Source organism: Gobio gobio, assembly GCF_949357685.1.
Source record: "Gobio gobio genome assembly, chromosome: 4".
Classification (NCBI taxonomy): domain Eukaryota; kingdom Metazoa; phylum Chordata; class Actinopteri; order Cypriniformes; family Gobionidae; genus Gobio; species Gobio gobio.
Genome location: NC_137100.1, coordinates 7,839,039 through 7,857,147, shown reverse-complemented (window position 1 = coordinate 7,857,147; position 18,109 = coordinate 7,839,039). Strand labels below are relative to the sequence as shown.

The window sequence follows — 18,109 nt, the reverse complement described above, 5'->3', positions numbered from 1 at the left end:
TGCCTTGAAACGCGCAGCATTATTTAAAGGGTTAGTTCACCCAAAAATGAAAAATTCTGTCATTAATTACTCACCCTCATGTCGTTCGAGACCCGTCAGACCTCCGTTCATATTCGGAACACAAATGAAGATATTTTTGTTGAAGGCAAAAAAACTATTGTCGTCGCATCATAAGATTATTGTAGAGTCACTGTGGTGAGATGGACTTTGTAACGATGTTTTGAGTGCCTTTTATCGGTCTTGGGAGTATAAGTGTACTGAATGCCAATGGAGGCCTATCTAAAGCCTTTCTGAGCCATCAGCTTTACACTAAAATATCTTCATTTGTGTTCCGAATATGAACGGAGGTCTTACGGGTGTCGAACGACATAAGGGTGAGTAATTAATGACTAATTAATTTTCATTTTTGGGTGAACTAACCCTTTAATGTGTTGATTTAATTTCCCTTGAAACGCAGGGCGGGACATATCCAACAGCTCTTCCCCTTTTTTAAAACAGCCAATAGCATTTCGTTTATATCCCAGCTTTACTGGAGCCTTTCAGCTCAGTAAAGCCTCAGTTTCCTCCTAATCTCTAACAGTTTCTCCTCCTTATCTCCTCCATATCCCTTTAAAATACAGCATTCTGTGCAGAATTCAAATGGGTCCGATACATTTTGTGGTCTGTGTCGAATCGATCATATGATCCGCTTAGGGGGACCACCATCAAACAAACCAAATGTGGGACGATTACTAACTTTGTGTGGGACATGTTACCAACACTAAAACATAACCTGAAACTGTTGTATAATCTTAAATTCAACATCACTGACCCCAAAGGCAGCAGGCATCATGCAGATAACGATTTTTGAAACAGTTCTGACCAAGTGCAACTAAATAAAAAATGAAACAAATAAAACATAAAACAACATGAAATTAGTTAATCTTATATTCATTTATATACAGAACTATCCATTCGTTTTCTGACAGGGAACACATGGAACGAATGCTCCACATTTTGATTGACAGTCGTCACAACCTACTAGTGACCGTGTTTACTCCTTTCTTTTCAACCATTGGATATGATTTAAAAAATGGCTTTTGTATTTGTGTAAGGCGGGATGTTACTTCTGACGAAGCGCTGTTAAATATAGGTGAAAAACGATGCCGCAAAAATAATAAATAAAATGCTTTCTTAAAAAGGCAAAAGAACGCATGCATGTTTTCTCAATAAATCATAAAAAATCAACAGATTGATGAAAATGCGGGACATTTTCTAAATATGCGACATGCGGGACAAGGGGTGAAAATGCTGTGCGGTACAACGCAAAGCGGGACAGGTGGTCACCCTAGATCCGCTCTGTGCTGTCGTGTGTCTGGACCGGAGCTGTGGTGGTTCACGTGAAACCAGACTTCATTCTCCCCAATGGAAAGCATATTTACACTGTCTGATCGTTCCCTGTCCCCTATATAGTGCACTATGTGCCATTCACCATGCAGAAAATAGTAAATGTGTGAACAAGGGATCGATTTCAGCCGCAGCTTCAGCTCTATTTAGGGGTGCAGTGTGGTGTCATCAAAATCGCTGATCCATATTGGCGGAAGTGAGAGACTGTAAGTTTTGAATGCTTGTATCTTCTAATTGCGAATTTTATCATTGTTTTGGAGCACACTAGCTTATAGACAACATTAAGACTAACATAGGCCTACTAAGAAGCCATACTAAAAGTCATACTAAAACCAAAAAATTCTGATTTCAGGGGGGCTTTAAAAGGCCCACTTTACCTGCATTCACCCCATCACAGGAATAAAGTACATTTTAAAATATATCAAACTGTCACAATATAATTGTGAAAAGCAGCCTCGGGGAGCATATGAGACATCAAAATAGTTTCAAAAACAATATAAAATCCTTATTATTTCAAACTTGTAGTACAATAGGCTACATGAATTGACATGGATTTGGACATTCATCTTCCCTCCTGCTGTTAGTTATAATCGGATGCAGTGAGTGCTGGTGCAGCAGTTTGTGTATTAACAGATTAGGGCAGGTTAAAGGATAAAGGACGCAGACACACTGGGCTTTCACTGTATATATTCCATCAACCATCATCTTTCATTATCCTTACCTGCCTTTGACATCCAGCTACTTATGTACATGAGAAAGTGGGTGCATATCTGGATCACGTGATCGTGCAGATCTTTCTGCTTGCTTATTGTGTGCATAAATGCACCTGTATGTTAATGTGTACCTGTGAACGTTTGAAAGAAAGAATCAATAAAAAGACAGAACATTGAGGGCATGCATCTATCTCCACAACATATCACTACACAACAAAGCAGTCAAAATGTCAGATTTTATTAGTCCTGACAGTTTTCTGTTCTGCGAGTGCAGCATACAGTGTTTCATAGCAGAGCATTGAGTATCATCTACACCATCTTTTAACACTTACAATGCATTTAATTCCATGCTGAATGCAAAACCAAAAATTATTTAATAAAGTATTTATGTTTACAACATGCAGTTAACACTGAATGAGAAACAAATATGAAATGTAATAATAATTTATTTCACATTTATTGTAGTTGTGATTATATGTATATTTTTAATGAATCATTTTCAGCATCAAATAATTTGCTTATCCACATCGCAAGCGAAAATACAACAACCATCAGAACATATTTATTAGGGTACGTTTACACGACAACGATGTGCTAAAAACGGAAAAGTTTTTCTTTCGCGTACAGACGACAACATTGTCAAACCGATCCCCGTTCACACGGATCCACGAAAACGATTAAAAACGCTGTATTATTCATGCCAGGCCAGTAGATGGCGATATCACTTTGTAAAGAAACACTACGTGTCTATAGACTGAACACGTAATACGCATGCACACGATGTCAAAGTTTTCACAAATTTGTATTTTTGTAGTTTACGCGGAGACAATAATGGTATCGTTTTCAAAATCTTGCACTGTTTTCAAAAGTTTGCATTTTCAGGCCCCCGAAAACACTGTTGTCGTGTAAATAAATGGCCAAAACGCATAAAAAGTTTTCCATTTGTAGTTTTCCGGTGTTGTGTAAACGGCACCTTAATCAGCAATGTGGAGATTTCCAAGTGGTGCTCACTGCAGTGCCAGATGTCGTCGTAATGGGCGGGGCTTGACCTAGTCTGCCCCAACTCTTTGGACCTAATGGGTGGAGTTATGTTTTGCGAGAAGTTATTGTGTACAGTTAGGGTGTGGTTGGACTGTCTAGCTCCGCCCATTACGTCCAGCTGGACATCAATCTCCACCCACTGGCTCTAAAGAGCAGCCTCTCAAGATTTTAGGCCAGTGAGATTTCGTTGTGGGCGTGGCTACCCAGTGTGAAGCCATAGAAATAGAAACCAAGTATCAATGAGTTCTTTCGTTTATCAAGGTTATGGGTGGTTAGAACAAAATTTGTTTTGGAAGAGAAAGCTTTATCGTGTCATGGGAAGTACACGGGATCTTACCCTTGTGAAAAAGAAGTACTTTTAGCATATTTTATCAATTAAATAATATAAGAATTTACTAAAAGGTTCACTGTGTAAATGTTAGCGGCATCTAGCGGTGAGGTTGCGAATTGCAAGTGACTAGCCCTCTGTAGAGCAGTTTGTCCGTTTAGGGCTACTGTAGAAACATGGCGGCGCAAAATGGCGACGTGGTGTGTGTAGGTAAAAATGGCTCATTCTAAGGTAATAAAAACAACAGTTTATTATGTAAGGTCTTTATACACCACTGAAAACATAGTTATGTATATTATGTTGCATTTCTGTCAATAGATCCTCATCAATATTACACACTGCACCTTTAAGTGCAAGTTAAATATAATATTTTCAGATATTTAATTTCATGTTATTTTCAATTAAATCAAATTTATTTTAGTTTAAATTTATATTAAATATTATTAGTTAAACTTAAGAGTGCTTTTTCACTCAAGTAGGACTTTCAAATTTATGTCATTTCATAATTACTTCCGTTTTTTTTAAGTGTGCTGTCGAATGGTAAACTAAAATATGCTTTAATGTAATTTCTATTGAAATATGTATGTTAACATATATTTGTAATTACACATTTGTAATGATGAAGTTTCAGTTTAAAAAATATGAATTTAAATGTATTGTCGAATAACACTACAGTTAAAATTATAATGAAGTACTTTACATGTGCTCTAGTATGTTAGTCAACACATCAAAATAATATAACAAGTGTACTTGAAAGTGTACTCTCTTTAAGTGGCCTTTTGTTTCATTAATATTATATTACCTGCAAGTACAGTTTTGTAAAAATGTGCTTTTAAGATTTGAAGTGCACATTCAATACAATTAGGCACACCTCTTTTTCACAAGGGCTTTGTTTTCCGTGTTTCTGTTATTCCATTTTACAATCATTTACAAACATCCATGTGGTAGCTGTAGTATTACAAAATAGGCGATATTACCGAATCAGCCTCTTTTATGTATGATTTTGTAAATTGGAAAAGAATGTGATAGAACTTTCATTTAAGACAACTGTTCGGTCACTCTTAAATATTCAACCATTCGTGGAGGAAATTGAAGCACATTGCTAGTCATTTCCCAGGCATAGTTGCACCAGGTCTCTCCTGACAGGAATGAACAGACGTTTACTCACCCCAAGGTAATAAAACACAAGTGAGGGGTAGAGTGCTGCAGAATTGACAGTGGAATCATTCATCATTCAAAAAGACTTCAAATTGGGTGAAATTTTGATACTGTTAATTTATTTTAGAAGCATTTTAGATGGCGTTTAGGTCAATAAATGGATATACTATATTATATATATAAAAAATACCAAAACATGAATTAATTGATTGATTATTTGTCAGCACTCTCAGCCTCCAGCTGGAATGATTTCAGTGGTCAGATGAATCAGACTTTAGCTGGTGGCGGCCCCTGCTTCGGCTTGGGCTTCAGGAGGGGATACCTGGTTCAGCAACAGGAGCTTCAGCACAGGATCCATATACTCCATGATGGTCTCCTTCACTCCTTTCTCAAGCAAGTAGCCCTCGGTATCAATCTCCACATTCTCCTGTCCAGCAACGGCCTCCATAGACGTCTGCAGGAGGCGCAAACTGGCCAACACTGAGCTCTGTAGACAAGATGCGATTGATATGGACAAATGGGTAGAAGTGGCTGGTTAGTACCAACGCAAGTAAATATGCCTAAAATTAAAAAGAATTTCTGGGTGTGTATTTGTCCTATTGTGTGTTTAATCCGAAATTATATATATTAACCTACCCTCGCTGTATGTATTAAAATGTGCCCTTTTTTTGCCACACTTGGTAGCCCAGTTATCACAAATGCATTTCAGTTACTGTAATGAATGCACTGCAATGAATTACTCTAAATCTGTAAAGTTCTGTGAGACAGAACTTATTCATCTCAACTGAGGGGTGTATGAATTTGTCACATTAGTTAATAAGAATACTGCTGTTCATTGTTAGGTCATCTCAGTTCCATTAAATAATATTAACATAATGAGTTAGCAATTGATGAAATTAAAATGAACTAAGATTATCAAATGCTTTAGAAGTATTTCTCATTGTTAGTTCATGTTAAGTAGTGTAGTTAAAAACAATATAAAAAATTTATTGTATTGTAGTAACACTTTATTTTAAGGTAACATACACTGTAAAATCCAACAGTGATTCTAACTAACACTTTTGAGTTAACTTTACTAAGTGTCTTAACTTAATTGTACAAATCTAGTAATCTGTACTATTCACATACTATTCGTTGTTTACTCAGAAAAACCAAGTTAAGATTAACTGATTGGTTTGTTTGAGTGCCATTTAAGTGTTCACTTTGTTTGGGCACTTGGAACATTTATATTATTATAACTCTCTTACTGATGCAGTGATGCAACAGGAAATCACAGTTATTTGGTTTCACAGGAAGAGAAGTAATAGGTTGCTTTTAAAAGTTGACCTAGCTTCTGACTATAGTCAATGATTTAGTCAGAAATTAAGATCATCTTTTAAAATTAACCTATATGTAATATTTCCCTTTATGTCATATAATGATTGTTTACAATTGTATTGATCGTTTACAATTTTATTGCTAACACTCACGTCATAAACACCTGTGGAACTTTTAATTTAATTAAATTTTTTGCTATTTTGTATCTTGGAAATTTGTTGGAAAGATTCAATATATCCTATTTTACCGTACACGACACTGTGATCCATTGAAATCATTGGTATGTCTATCCCTCGCTAGTCACAGCCTCAGGCTAGGACGTCTGATGCATATGGCACACAAAAGTTGAATTCTACAGGATTTCACGTTTTTTAATGTAAAAATTTTTTATTTTTTAATTGTTTAATGTTCCGCTTGGAAACAAAGCCGCTGAGAAGCCAAACCCCCTCATGGAAAAAGAAAGCTGTCGTGTTTATAACTGACAATTAGTGCTTATCAGAATCAAATAAACACTGGATTTTCAAACGTATGTGACGTTCACGGCGTTTACGTCCAAGAGTTTTACACGGTGGTCTGTTATTGTAGGGACGTCGACTTTACATTTTCACGGCCCTAAACATGACGCTGAACAAAAAGAACTGTGATTGGTTGCTTTACATGTGAGTCAGTCATTGTCCAGACCTTCTGCCATCAAACTGAATGTCTGGCTACGCAAAACGAATCCCTCTCATTTTAATTTGTAAAATAAATATGGAGTCTACCCTGACTAAGGTCCATTGTGTACATGCAAACCTGTGAAAATGTACCTGAATCAGAAAGACAGACAGAACTACAGCTCCAATGGTGTTCATCAGACCCATGTAATAGTCGACCAGGGCTTCTCTGCAACCATGAATGAAGAGGTTGAGTTCTTCGGTTTCGTGCTCGTAGTTGTAGTGGGCGCTGTTGTTGGTGATTTTGTATTGGATACAGGGTCTGGGAGAACTAGGATTACAGCAACTGAAGGGCACGCCGTCAACCAAGTAACGGCCATCCACGTTGCTCTTAATGCGGCTGGAGGATTGAAGATGAAGAAAATTGAAGAAAAGAATTATTGCAAACTGTTATGGCAGGTCATATGAGATAGCTCTAAATTGCAGCTCACAACGTTACCAATAGTTCCCAAAAATATCTTAACTTAAATGTCGAATGTCGCTTGTCTGGCTATCACCAGACCAAGCTCAATTTAAGATTGAACATTGGTCTGGGGAGTCTGCTCTGTATTTTCTACTGCACAAGAGGTGTGATAAACGAGCATAAATTAAATGACTCTGTACGCAATTGGAAAGTCCTTCAACCAATCAGACCACAAGAGGCGTGATCAACGGGCAACGACCCATCGCTTCTCTATCCGTCATCGTGTTGAACCCGCCAATAGCACGCCAGGTGGATAAGCCAGTCTGTGATTGGTTCCCACAAAAGTGTAACAGAAGCAGTAGAAACGAATGTACAGGTTTCCAGACTGAGTTGCAGGGCGAAATCAAATCGTTGGCAGATCAGGCTGGGTTTACCCAGTCTAGAATGTCGATGCATTAGAAACAAAATATCAAGCCAAGTGGCATCTGCTAAACAAATGAGTCTATAGTATTTTATTTTACAGTGCACCTACCTAAGAAAGTACTGGGTAATATAAGGTAACTACATGGGTTAAGGTTGGGTTAAGGTTAGGTTTAGGGGTAGGTTCAGGTTTAGTCCATAGTTATTACAGTTATTCATAATTACTCGTATAAGTACATATTATGTACATGCATGTACAAATTAAGTGCTACCAAATTTTCAGAACTTCTTTTAAAGCCATTTTGGTGTAAGTACAGTATAAAGTCTGAAGTTCTCCTCAAGTTCACTTAGTTATCCTAAGCAAAGCAAGCACAGGGATAGTTTACCCAAAAATGCCCAGTACCATTTATCCAATTACCCAATAAAGGTATAGTTTACCCAAACATCATTTGTTTACCTCCATGTCGTTCTATACCTCTATGCAATTCTTTATTCTGTGGAACACAAAAGGAAAATTCTTGGATAATGCCCAAACAATAAAAAAACAATGGGGTGCAGTGTTGTTTGGGACCCCAAAATCATTGCATGGAAAAAAACTTTCTTCAAAATATGTTTTTTGTGTTCTGTAGAAGAAAGAATGTAATACAGATTTGGAACGACATTATTTTCCTTTTTGACTGAACTACTGTATCCCTTTAATTGACATTCCCTTTGACTCACTCCTTAACTTCCTTAGAGCTGAAATCCAGGTATCGGTTGCTGATCCACTGCACCTCAAACCAATCCCTGTAGTCGCTGTTGCCACAGCACTGGAACTCCATCTGAAGGCGATCAATGGTCTGCTTCTGGTAGCAGCGGCCAGGGGTATCGGTGTCCTTGTAGAAGCGGATGCCGTTCTTCAGGCCGATTTTCAGCGAGGACTCCAGGCTGCCCTTCATGGCATAACTCAAGATGACTGAAATCAGCATGAGGGTGGTGAAGAATATCGAGCAACCAAAATAGGGCTTCAGGTAGGTCTTCCATTGTGGGAAACGCCCGGCATCTAGGGCGTCCTGGCAGATTCGACTGGAAAAGTAATTTATGCCCATTGAAGCCAGACCCACAATCATCAAGGTGTTGGGCACACAGTGGATGTCTGTGTTGTCCATTACCTAAAGGACAAGAGGATGTTGATGTCAGTCCATTTAGAGCTCACTTGTACATTGAGTTTGCTTAAAGGGCTTGTTCACCCAAAAATGACACCTGTCATTAATTACTCACCCTCATGTCATTCCAAACCCTTTCACTCATCTTCAGAACACAAATGAAGATCTTTTTGATTAAATCTAAGAACTTTCTGTCTTTGACAGCTACACAAATACCACGCTTAAAGAGATCGTAAAAATAATCAATATGAACTGAGTGATTTAGTTCATATTTTCAGAAGAGACACGATCGATTTATATGATGAACAGATTGAAACACAGCATGTTTGAACTTCCTCAAGAACCAATGAGGTTCAGTCTTGTGTTACGCAGCATGTTTGAGTTTCCTCAAGAACCAATGAGGTTCATTCTTGTGTTACGCAGCACGTTTGAGTTTCCTCAAGAACCAATGAGGTTCAATCTTGTGTTACGCATCACGTTTGAGTTTCCTCAAGAACCAATGAGGTTCATTCTCGTGTTATGCAGCATGTTTGAGTTTCCTCAAGAACCAATGAGGTTCAATCTTGTGTTACGCAGCACGTTTGAGTTTCCTCAAGAACCAATGAGGTTCATTCTTGTGTTACGCAGCACGTTTGAGTTTCCTCAAGAACCAATGAGGTTCATTCTTGTGTAACGCAGCACGTTTGAGTTTCCTCAAGAACCAATGAGGTTCAATCTTGTGTTACGCATCACGTTTGAGTTTCCTCAAGAACCAATGAGGTTCATTCTTGTGTTACGCAGCACGTTTGAGTTTCCTCAAGAACCAATGAGGTTCATTCTTGTGTTACGCAGCACGTTTTAGTTTCCTCAAGAACCAATGAGGTTCATTCTCGTGTTATGCAGCATGTTTGAGTTTTCCTCCAGAACCAATGAGGTTCAATCTTGTGTTACGCAGCACGTTTGAGTTTCCTCAAGAACCAATGAGGTTCATTCTCGTGTTACGCAGCATGTTTGAGTTTCCTCAAGAACCAATGAGGTTCAATCTTGTGTTACGCAGCATGTTTGAGTTTCCTCCAGAACCAATGAGGTTCAATCTTGTGTTACGCAGCACGTTTGAGTTTCCTCAAGAACCAATGAGGTTCATTCTCGTGTTACGCAGCACGTTTGAGTTTCCTCAAGAACCAATGAGGTTCATTCACGTGTTACGCAGCACGTTTGAGTTTCCTCAAGAACCAATGAGGTTCATTCTCGTGTTACGCAGCACGGTTGAGTTTCCTCAAGAACCAATGAGATAATTCTCGTGTTACGCAGCACGTTTGAGCTTCCTCAAGAACCAATGAGGTTCATTCTCGTGTTACGCAGCACGTTTGAGTTTCCTCAAGAACCAATGAGGTTCAGTCTCGTGTTACGCAGCACGTTTGAGTTTCCTCAAGAACCAGTGAGGTTCATTCTCGTGTTACGCAGCACGTTTGAGCTTCCTCAAGAACCAATGAGGTTCAGTCTCGTGTTACGCAGCACGTTTGAGTTTCCTCAAGAACCAATGAGGTTCATTCTCGTGTTACGCAGCACGTTTGAGCGTCCTCAAGAACCAATGAGGTTCATTCTCATGTTACGCAGCACGTTTGAGCTTCCTCAAGAACCAATGAGGTTCATTCTCTTGTTATGCAGCACGTTTGAGCTTCCTCAAGAACCAATGAGGTTCATTCTCGTGTTACGCAGCACGTTTGAGCTTCCTTAAGAACCAATGAGGTTCATTCTCGTGTTACGCAGCACGTTTGAACTTCCTCAAGAACCAATGAGGTTCATTCTCGTGTTACGCAGCACGTTTGAACTTCCTCAAGAACCAATGAGGTTCATTCTCGTGTTACGCAGCACGTTTGAGTTTCCTCAAGAACCAATGAGGTTCATTCTCGTGTTACGCAGCACGTTTGAACTTCCTCAAGAACCAATGAGGTTCATTCTTGTGTTACGCATCACGTTTGAGTTTCCTCAAGAACCAATGAGGTTCATTCTCGTGTTACGCAGCACGTTTGAACTTCCTCAAGAACCAATGAGGTTCATTCTTGTGTTACGCAGCACGTTTGAGCTTCCTCAAGAACCAATAAGGTTAATTCTCGTGTTATGCAGCACGTTTGAGCTTCCTCAAGAACCAATGAGGTTCATTCTTGTGTTACGCATCACGTTTGAGTTTCCTCAATAACCAATGAGGTTCATTCTTGTGTTACGCATCACGTTTGAGTTTCCTCAAGAACCAATGAGGTTCATTCTCGTGTTACGCAGCACGTTTGAGCTTCCTCAAGAACCAATGAGGTTCATTCTTGTATCACGCATCACGTTTGAGTTTCCTCAAGAACCAATGAGGTTAATTCTCGTGTTATGCAGCACGTTTGAGCTTCCTCAAGAACCAATGAGGTTCATTCTTGTGTTACGCATCACGTTTGAGTTTCCTCAATAACCAATGAGGTTCATTCTTGTGTTACGCATCACGTTTGAGTTTCCTCAAGAACCAATGAGGTTCATTCTTGTGTTACGCATCACGTTTGAGCATCCTCAAGAACCAATGAGGTTAATTCTCGTGTTACGCATCACGTTTGAGCTTCCTCAAGAACCAATGAGGTTCATTCTCGTGTAATGCAGCACGTTTGAGTTTCCTCAAAAACCAATGAGGTTCATTCTTGTGTTACGCATCACGTTTGAGTTTCCTCAAGAACCAATGAGGTTCATTCTTGTGTTACGCATCACGTTTGAGCTTCCTCAAGAACCAATGAGGTTCATTCTTGTTTTACGCATCACGTTTGAGCTTCCTCAAGAACCAATGAGGTTAATTCTTGTGTTACGCATCACGTTTGAGCTTCTGCAAGAACCAATGAGGTTAATTCTTGTGTTACGCATCACGTTTGAGCTTCCTCAAGAACCAATGAGGTTAATTCTTGTGTTACGCATCCCGTTTGAGCTTCCACAAGAACCAATGAGGTTAATTCGCGTTTTACGTAGCATGTTTGAGCTTCCACAAGAACCAATAAGGTTCATTCTCGAATTACGCAGCACGTTTGAGCTTCAGAACCAATATGGTTTGTTTTCGCACATCAAGCAGGTTTGGTTGAGCTTCTGTTTATGTTTGCTGATCAATGTTTAAATGTGAATAAAAGCCTAAATGAAATCTGTTCATCATATAAAACAATCAAGTCTCTTCCGATAATTTGGACTAAACTGCTCAATTCATATGGATTTGTTTTTCGATCTCTTTGTGAACTTTTTAAAGTATCAAAATGGTAGTTGCGTAGCTGTCAATGGAGGGTCAGAAAGCTCTCAGATTTCATCAAAAAGATCTTCATTTGTGTTCCGAAGGTGAAAAAAAGTCTTACGGTTTGGAACGATATGAGAGTGAGTAATAAATGACAGAAGTTTCATTTTTGGGTGAACAATCCCTTTAAACAATCTTTGGAAAGTGTGCAATTTTTTATTAGAGTAGATAAAACATTTTGAAAATAAGGGAAAGCTTTTGGTTGATACATTAAACGTTTTAGCTTAGTTTTCCATTATGTTTACAGAGAGATTCAAGTGAATTTGATAATCCATTGGGGCTGTTGTAAACCAATTAGTAACTCCCTAAGCTTCATCAAAGGATTTTTCATTTTCTTTTAATTTTCTTTAAAGAAAAATAAAAACATTTAAATCAGAATTTAATTTCTATTACACAGTGATTCCAGGAGTGGTTATTTACTGGTTGTATGTATGTATATGTAGCCTGTGTGTGTGTGTGTGTGTGTGTGTGTGTGTGTGTGTGTGTGTGTGTGTGTGTGTGTGTGTGTGTGTGTGTGTGTGTGTGTGTGTGTGTGTGTGTGTGTGTGTGTGTGTGTGTGTGTGTGTGCGTGTGCGTGTGCGTGTGCGTGTGCGTGTGTGTGTGTGTCAATACAAATATTGGTGTGAATAACTAGACAATCATGAATGGCCCTCTTAAGACAGATGTCATTCTTTATCAGCAGGTTGATTATGATCCATCTAGACGGTTGAAGAGCGCATTTGTAAAGGACAGTTCCTTAAGCCTATTATGACCGGCTTAGGTAATATTTATATTCATTTAGGTTAATCCATACCAGATATTTCTGAATCGTTTGAGCCCTTAACAGTTATTTATTCATTAGTTTGACGTTTATCAATTTACATATTATAAACTTCTATCTAAAAATCTATTATAAAAGATTCTATAAACTTCCATAAACTAAATCAAGGCCACTACAAAAAAACAAAAAAAAAAACGTCTTTGCATAAAAAATAAATTATTTGCTAAACACTGAATGCATCGATGGCAGTTTTAAAGCTCAAAGTGAATCATTGCATAAAGCATAAATTATTAGCAAAAAAACATTAAGCAAATGAAAAGTATGAGAGTTATATGTATACCTCTCCCCTCCTTCGAAGCTCAGTCTTTAGGAAGCATCCTAAAGTGAAGGTAACCGCTCCACCCAGAGTTGACATCCATGAGAGCAGCCACAAACCCTGGGCCAACTTGACCCTTTTCTGAAAAGTGAACAACATCTTACCCACAACCATTGTGAAAGAGTATTATGATGTAAACTTGAGAAAAAGGGAAGAATAGAAGAGTGTGAAAAAACTTGGTCAAAATGAGAACTCTTTGAAAGAAATCCTGAGAATTACTGCTGGAGGTTGAAATGTTACGTGAAAGAAAGAAAAAAGATAACAGTGCAATCCGTTACTCTTCGTTTGATCGAATATAAGATCAATTAAATTTCATCCAAGCAACGCAGACGCTATTCTTTATGTTGGTGTCACTTAATCCGTTAGCAAATGTCAGTCCAGAATTTTTTGTGGTGATCCTCCCTTTGCGATGCTAAAAAATTAGCCCGATGCCCACTCAGTGGTGAGAGTGGTGCCCTTCCACCTCCATGCCCATGCTTGGGTGAGACACACTGGATTTGGCCAAAGTTAGAGGTCTTGGGCGTCTTACCTGTAATCCATAACCTATCCTATTACAATGGCCCTCTCCAATGGGAAACAAGGCCACTGTCTGCTCAGCAAAGCAAGCCGTGCATTGCTGCACTGCGTCACATAGAGGATAAAGATGATGAATAAAGACAAGGAGGAGATTGGAAGGGCTATGATGGCCAGCCGTGAAGAAAGATGGCAGCCATTGTGCTTAAAGCCGTCTTTAAAGTTGATAGGTGTTAGATTTAGACTGCATGCAGTGCTGCATTTTGGAGACTGTAGAAATTATAGGGCCGTTGCCTTCCTTCAAAGTTCAGACTAATGCAAGAGTGTCTCGTTTTCGAGGTGAAGATTTTAACTTTACTTTGAGCCGGCCATTAGAGCAGCCATAATCCCCGGCTCATGTAAACGAAAGGGAAGATCATGTGCTTGAGCTTACATATAAAAACAGCTATTTAGATTGTGTGCCTGAAATAGAAACAATATGTTCAGCTCTGCCCAACCCATTTGTGGGAAGGATGGCAGGACGCTATACTATCAACAAACTTCACTTCTCTTAAAAAAAAAAAAAGGATTCAAAAACTAGAACCTTAGGAACTTTTTTTTACAATAAAAACATTTCAACTCTCGGGATGGATGTATGTGTTTTGTTTCTGTTTTCCCATGCATGTCATTTGACCCAGTTTCTCATCCCCTTCACCTGTATTCTCATTAATTATCTTGTTAGCTCTTTTTTTCCTCTGTGTATTTAAGCCCTCCGTTTGAGTTAGTTCCCTGTCTGGAATTGTTTGTGCATGTGTAGTTTTGACCATTTCTCCTACATGTTCTCCATTTTCATTAAAAAGACTGTTATTTCTCTGTGGAACAGTTTTATGGCCAGATTTTCTAAACAGGGCAAATTTTTCCGTAATGACCAACACATCTACCTATTGTATCTGGTTTATGATACAATAGGGTTTCAGCACTACATGCTTGAATCATAAACTGCAAAAAAATTATGGACGAAGTATGTGTGACATCATTCGTTGGTTCCGCAAGAGCAGTTTAAGCCTAAAGTTGGCCATTGCCATCTCAGCACCACGCCCCACTCACAGATAACTGAAAATGGGCAGAGGTGGGATGTGGGTGGAGCTGGAGGTGCCTGGTTGCTGAAACCATGCCCACCTAGCTCAACCATAGCAACAAGAGACCTGTCACTCAAGTGGCCATGCCCTTTATTATGCAGAACTTTAAGGCTTAATATCAATATAAATGTCATGAAGGGCAAAGTTAGCTGTATAAACCAAAAACCTCTTTTTGTAAAAGACTGTAAAGTTCTCTGCTGTAAAGTTGGGCATTTTAACATGGGGAAATACAGATTTGAGTCCCTTTTAGAGCCTGTCTCTAGCAGCCAGTCGATGAATAGCAGTTTTAGTCACTTCCATGTTGGCTTCAAGAGAGACTGCAGGAGGTTGCCACTTGGCTTGAATCCCCAAAAATATAAGAGCAAAAGTATCCACTAAGCACCAGAAAGGATGTAATGCCATTGAAACGCCCTTTAGTGTTATACTAGGCCTAGCCCTACAAATGACTTGAACAAAGTATCAGTCCTCACACAGACCAGTAGTAAAAAAAGCATTTTGTGGTGCAAATTAGAACAGTCAATTCATGCAAACTGGATAGACATGTTCAGTATTGTGCCAGTAAAGACCATACACAAAGCTATTAAGACCACTTTTATTAAATCACATGGCCCTTCAGTTATTTTTGGCCATGTTTCTTAACCTTGATGGGGCCAACAGATGTCTTTTCCCATCGTAGATCTGAGGAACACACGATTAGTGAGAACAAAAGCCATGAAAGACAAAGTTATCAGAGTTAGTCCATACCCGTAAGCAGCCGATCACTTCCACTTCTGATGCTACAAGTGGTGTCACAGCAGCCACACACCTGGTCAGAGTCATCTGCGGACACCCAACTGACAAGAAACACCCTCAGTTATGATGACACCTAATTTACCTGTACACCCATCTAGCAGGCAACATACCCATTAGCAGAGAATGAACAAGCTTTTTGCTCAGAACTTGTGGCTGCTGCAGCCGCCTTCAAAGTGCATGTGATGTAGACCTGCAAAGACAATTGTTTGTACTCCATGGCAGCATATCATACAAAGAGTTGCACAACTAAAACATACACACCAGTCTACTGTCTGCTTGCTGGAACCTGAATGCCTCTAGTTGAAACCGTAGCTTATCACCTTGAGTCCGAGGCATAAAGTGAGATGTGGAGCCTGTGAGCTTGGCATCAACCAGGCACCTGTAAACAGGACCCAGTTAGAAAACCTACAACCCTTCTGGAAGCTGGTATACATGAGGTAGCACCTCTTACCCATTATTCTCAATAAAGGAGTATCTGGGGACAGAAGCGACATCAGGGACTGCAGTAGCCACGCAGCTGTCCACAAACACACGGACAGGAACATGGCTGTACAAACGCACTGATGCTTCAAGATTTATCACGTCACCGAGGAAGTACTGGTTAGAAGGTCGCTCAAATAGCCAGTCATCTGCAAAGAAAGAGTCTTAGCACAGGTTCACAAGCATGCTACAGATCAATTTGGGATACACCAACCAGTCATGAGCTTGAGGGAGAAGACAAAGGCTTCCTCTGCAACCTTAGTTGAGGAATATGGGATCCAAGTGGGCATTAAGGCATGGCTGCTCACATTATGTTTTCTGTAGGAGTTAAACAAACGGTCATATCATGTCTATAAATGGTGGGATCAGCAGATCCAATGAATCTCAAATAATTTAATCCTCACCTTGGATAATGACACTCGATACCAACCGCCGCACTACTGCTCCTGACAATAGGAACACCATATGAAACCGCTTTTGGGGTGTAGATAACGTTGAACGTATAGACAAGCTCATCCTCAGTCACCTAAAAAGAAAGTTAATAATATACGAACATGGATATTTTTGAACGGTCCCTGTGAGTAACATCAAAACCCTACCATCGATGTGCTGCTACATCCATGCAGTTCAGACTCAAAGATGAGCACTTGAGCAGAAGGATCCTCTCCAGTTGCAGTGCAGCCTCCCAGTGTAAAAGCAGAGGACAACAGTGGGTTTCCAGTCCCAAAGAAGTCCTTCATCACTTCCACATGTACTGAATTCTCTCCACACTGAGCAGCGACACTGTTGGCAGGGATAGGATGCGGCAACTCAAAAGGAACGTCGGGTTGCTGTGGTTCCTCGGGTAGACTTGGAAAGCTCCACGTCAGTTTCGCCACTGGACCCTGCAACAGCTCTTTTGATTGAACACCCATAAGATCTTGAGAAGGCTTTCCAAAGTCAGTCCTGACTGGTGTCTGGATGGGAAACTGAGCAGGGAACGTTAGTGGTGCAAATACAGGTTTACTGGGAACCACAGACATCCTGGAATCAGCCTGTTGAGAAGCTTGCGCTAATGCCCTAGGCCTAGACTCACTTGGACTGCGACTGTGTGCTGCTCTTGCTCTCCATTGTGCATCAGACAATCCAAGAGTAAGAATAAACACCAATCCAAATCCAACCTGCCAAAACCCCATTATTGCCAAGCTTGTTCAATGACACTTTAGGGTGCTACCCTACACATTTATACAGATGTGAATCAGCATGGCTCCACCTTTCTCATGACAAGCAACGTTTTTCTCTGCACCTGCCAATTCACTCAATCAATATGTCACAGGTGAAAGTCATTGATTCTTTATTACTCGGGATAAAATTAAGTACCAAATAAGGGCGGGTTATATTGGCAGCTAAAACAAATTATTAGGGCCCAAGCCCAAAGGGCGCAGAGCCCTATTGTTCCCCTAAGGATTATTAGGGCCCAAGCCCTGAAAGGGCGCAGAGCCCTATTGTTCTTCCTCAGATTATTAGGGCCCAAGCCCTGAAAGGGCGCAGAGCCCTATTGTTCTTCCTCAGATTATTCTTTGTTAGGGCCCAAGCCCTGAAAGGGCGCAGAGCCCTATTGTTCTTCCTCTGTTTCTTATTAGGGCCCAAGCCCAAAGGGCGCAGAGCCCTATTGTTCTTCCTCAGAATCTTTTTTTTTGTTTTTTTTTTTTTTTTTGACTTCTCGGGTACTTTTGGGGCACTTAACATGCTCGAAAACTCTTGAAACTTCGCACGGGCGTCGGAATGCGCGGCCATCAGAGCCGGGCTGAAGCTGGTACCCGGGCGTGGCAGGGGGGCTCGACAGCGCCCCCTAAAGTGGGGTCTGAAAACTTGGTCCATATATCAAACACACTTGCACGTACATGTATGAAACTCGGTACACATATAGACCTCATCAGGCCGAACAACTTTCGTGCTCTAAGTTATGCGTCAGCCCTACAGGAAGTGAGCTATTATGGGTTGTTCGGAAAACGCATGCTCTGGAATTTAATATACTCCTCCGAGGCCATTGTTTCGATCATTGCCAAACTCGGTCAGCATGAAGAGAACATATCCAGGATGCTAATTTGCGAGCGGATTTTTTATATGTCAAATGGTTTGGCTGTGGCGAAGCAACGAATTTATGGCGAGAAAAGGGAAACA

General features: G+C 40.0%; 1 protein-coding gene across 4 annotated transcripts; it reads right to left on the bottom strand.

The window, feature by feature from the left end:
• Window positions 1–2,317: 2,317 nt before the first annotated feature.
• On the bottom strand, window positions 2,318–13,611 carry rom1a (retinal outer segment membrane protein 1a). 4 transcript variants are annotated; one of them, XR_013816297.1, is made up of 5 exons: window positions 13,008–13,611; window positions 8,200–8,630; window positions 6,750–6,996; window positions 4,357–5,113; window positions 2,318–3,478 (listed from the first exon to the last, which is right to left on the bottom strand). XR_013816297.1 is itself a non-coding variant. In XM_079814284.1 (5 exons), the coding sequence occupies exons 1-5, from the start codon at window positions 13,155–13,157 to the stop codon at window positions 2,962–2,964; spliced, it is 1,212 nt and encodes a 403-aa protein (XP_079670410.1). In that variant the 5' UTR covers window positions 13,158–13,546; the 3' UTR covers window positions 2,324–2,961. The 4 variants fall into 4 exon arrangements, 2 of the variants coding, with proteins under 2 accessions (XP_079670410.1, XP_079670411.1); XR_013816298.1 differs by having other exon boundaries at window positions 2,318–3,442; window positions 4,501–5,113; XM_079814284.1 differs by having other exon boundaries at window positions 2,324–3,279; window positions 5,048–5,113; window positions 13,008–13,546.
• Window positions 13,612–18,109: the final 4,498 nt, after the last annotated feature.

What these genes read in the sequence shown, in the direction of transcription:
- rom1a (XM_079814284.1), bottom strand. Translation starts at nt 13,157, where the DNA reads ATGGTTGTGGGTAAGATGTTGTTCACTTTTCAGAAAAGGGTCAAGTTG. An exon ending in TGTCTGTCTTTCTGATTCAG is followed by an intron (nt 5,114 to 6,749) that starts GTACATTTTCAC and finishes TCTTGTCTACAG; the next exon opens with AGCTCAGTGTTGGCCAGTTT. An exon ending in CCGTTGCTGGACAGGAGAAT is followed by an intron (nt 3,280 to 5,047) that starts GTGGAGATTGAT and finishes CTTTAGAGCCAG; the next exon opens with TGGGTGGAGATTGATGTCCA.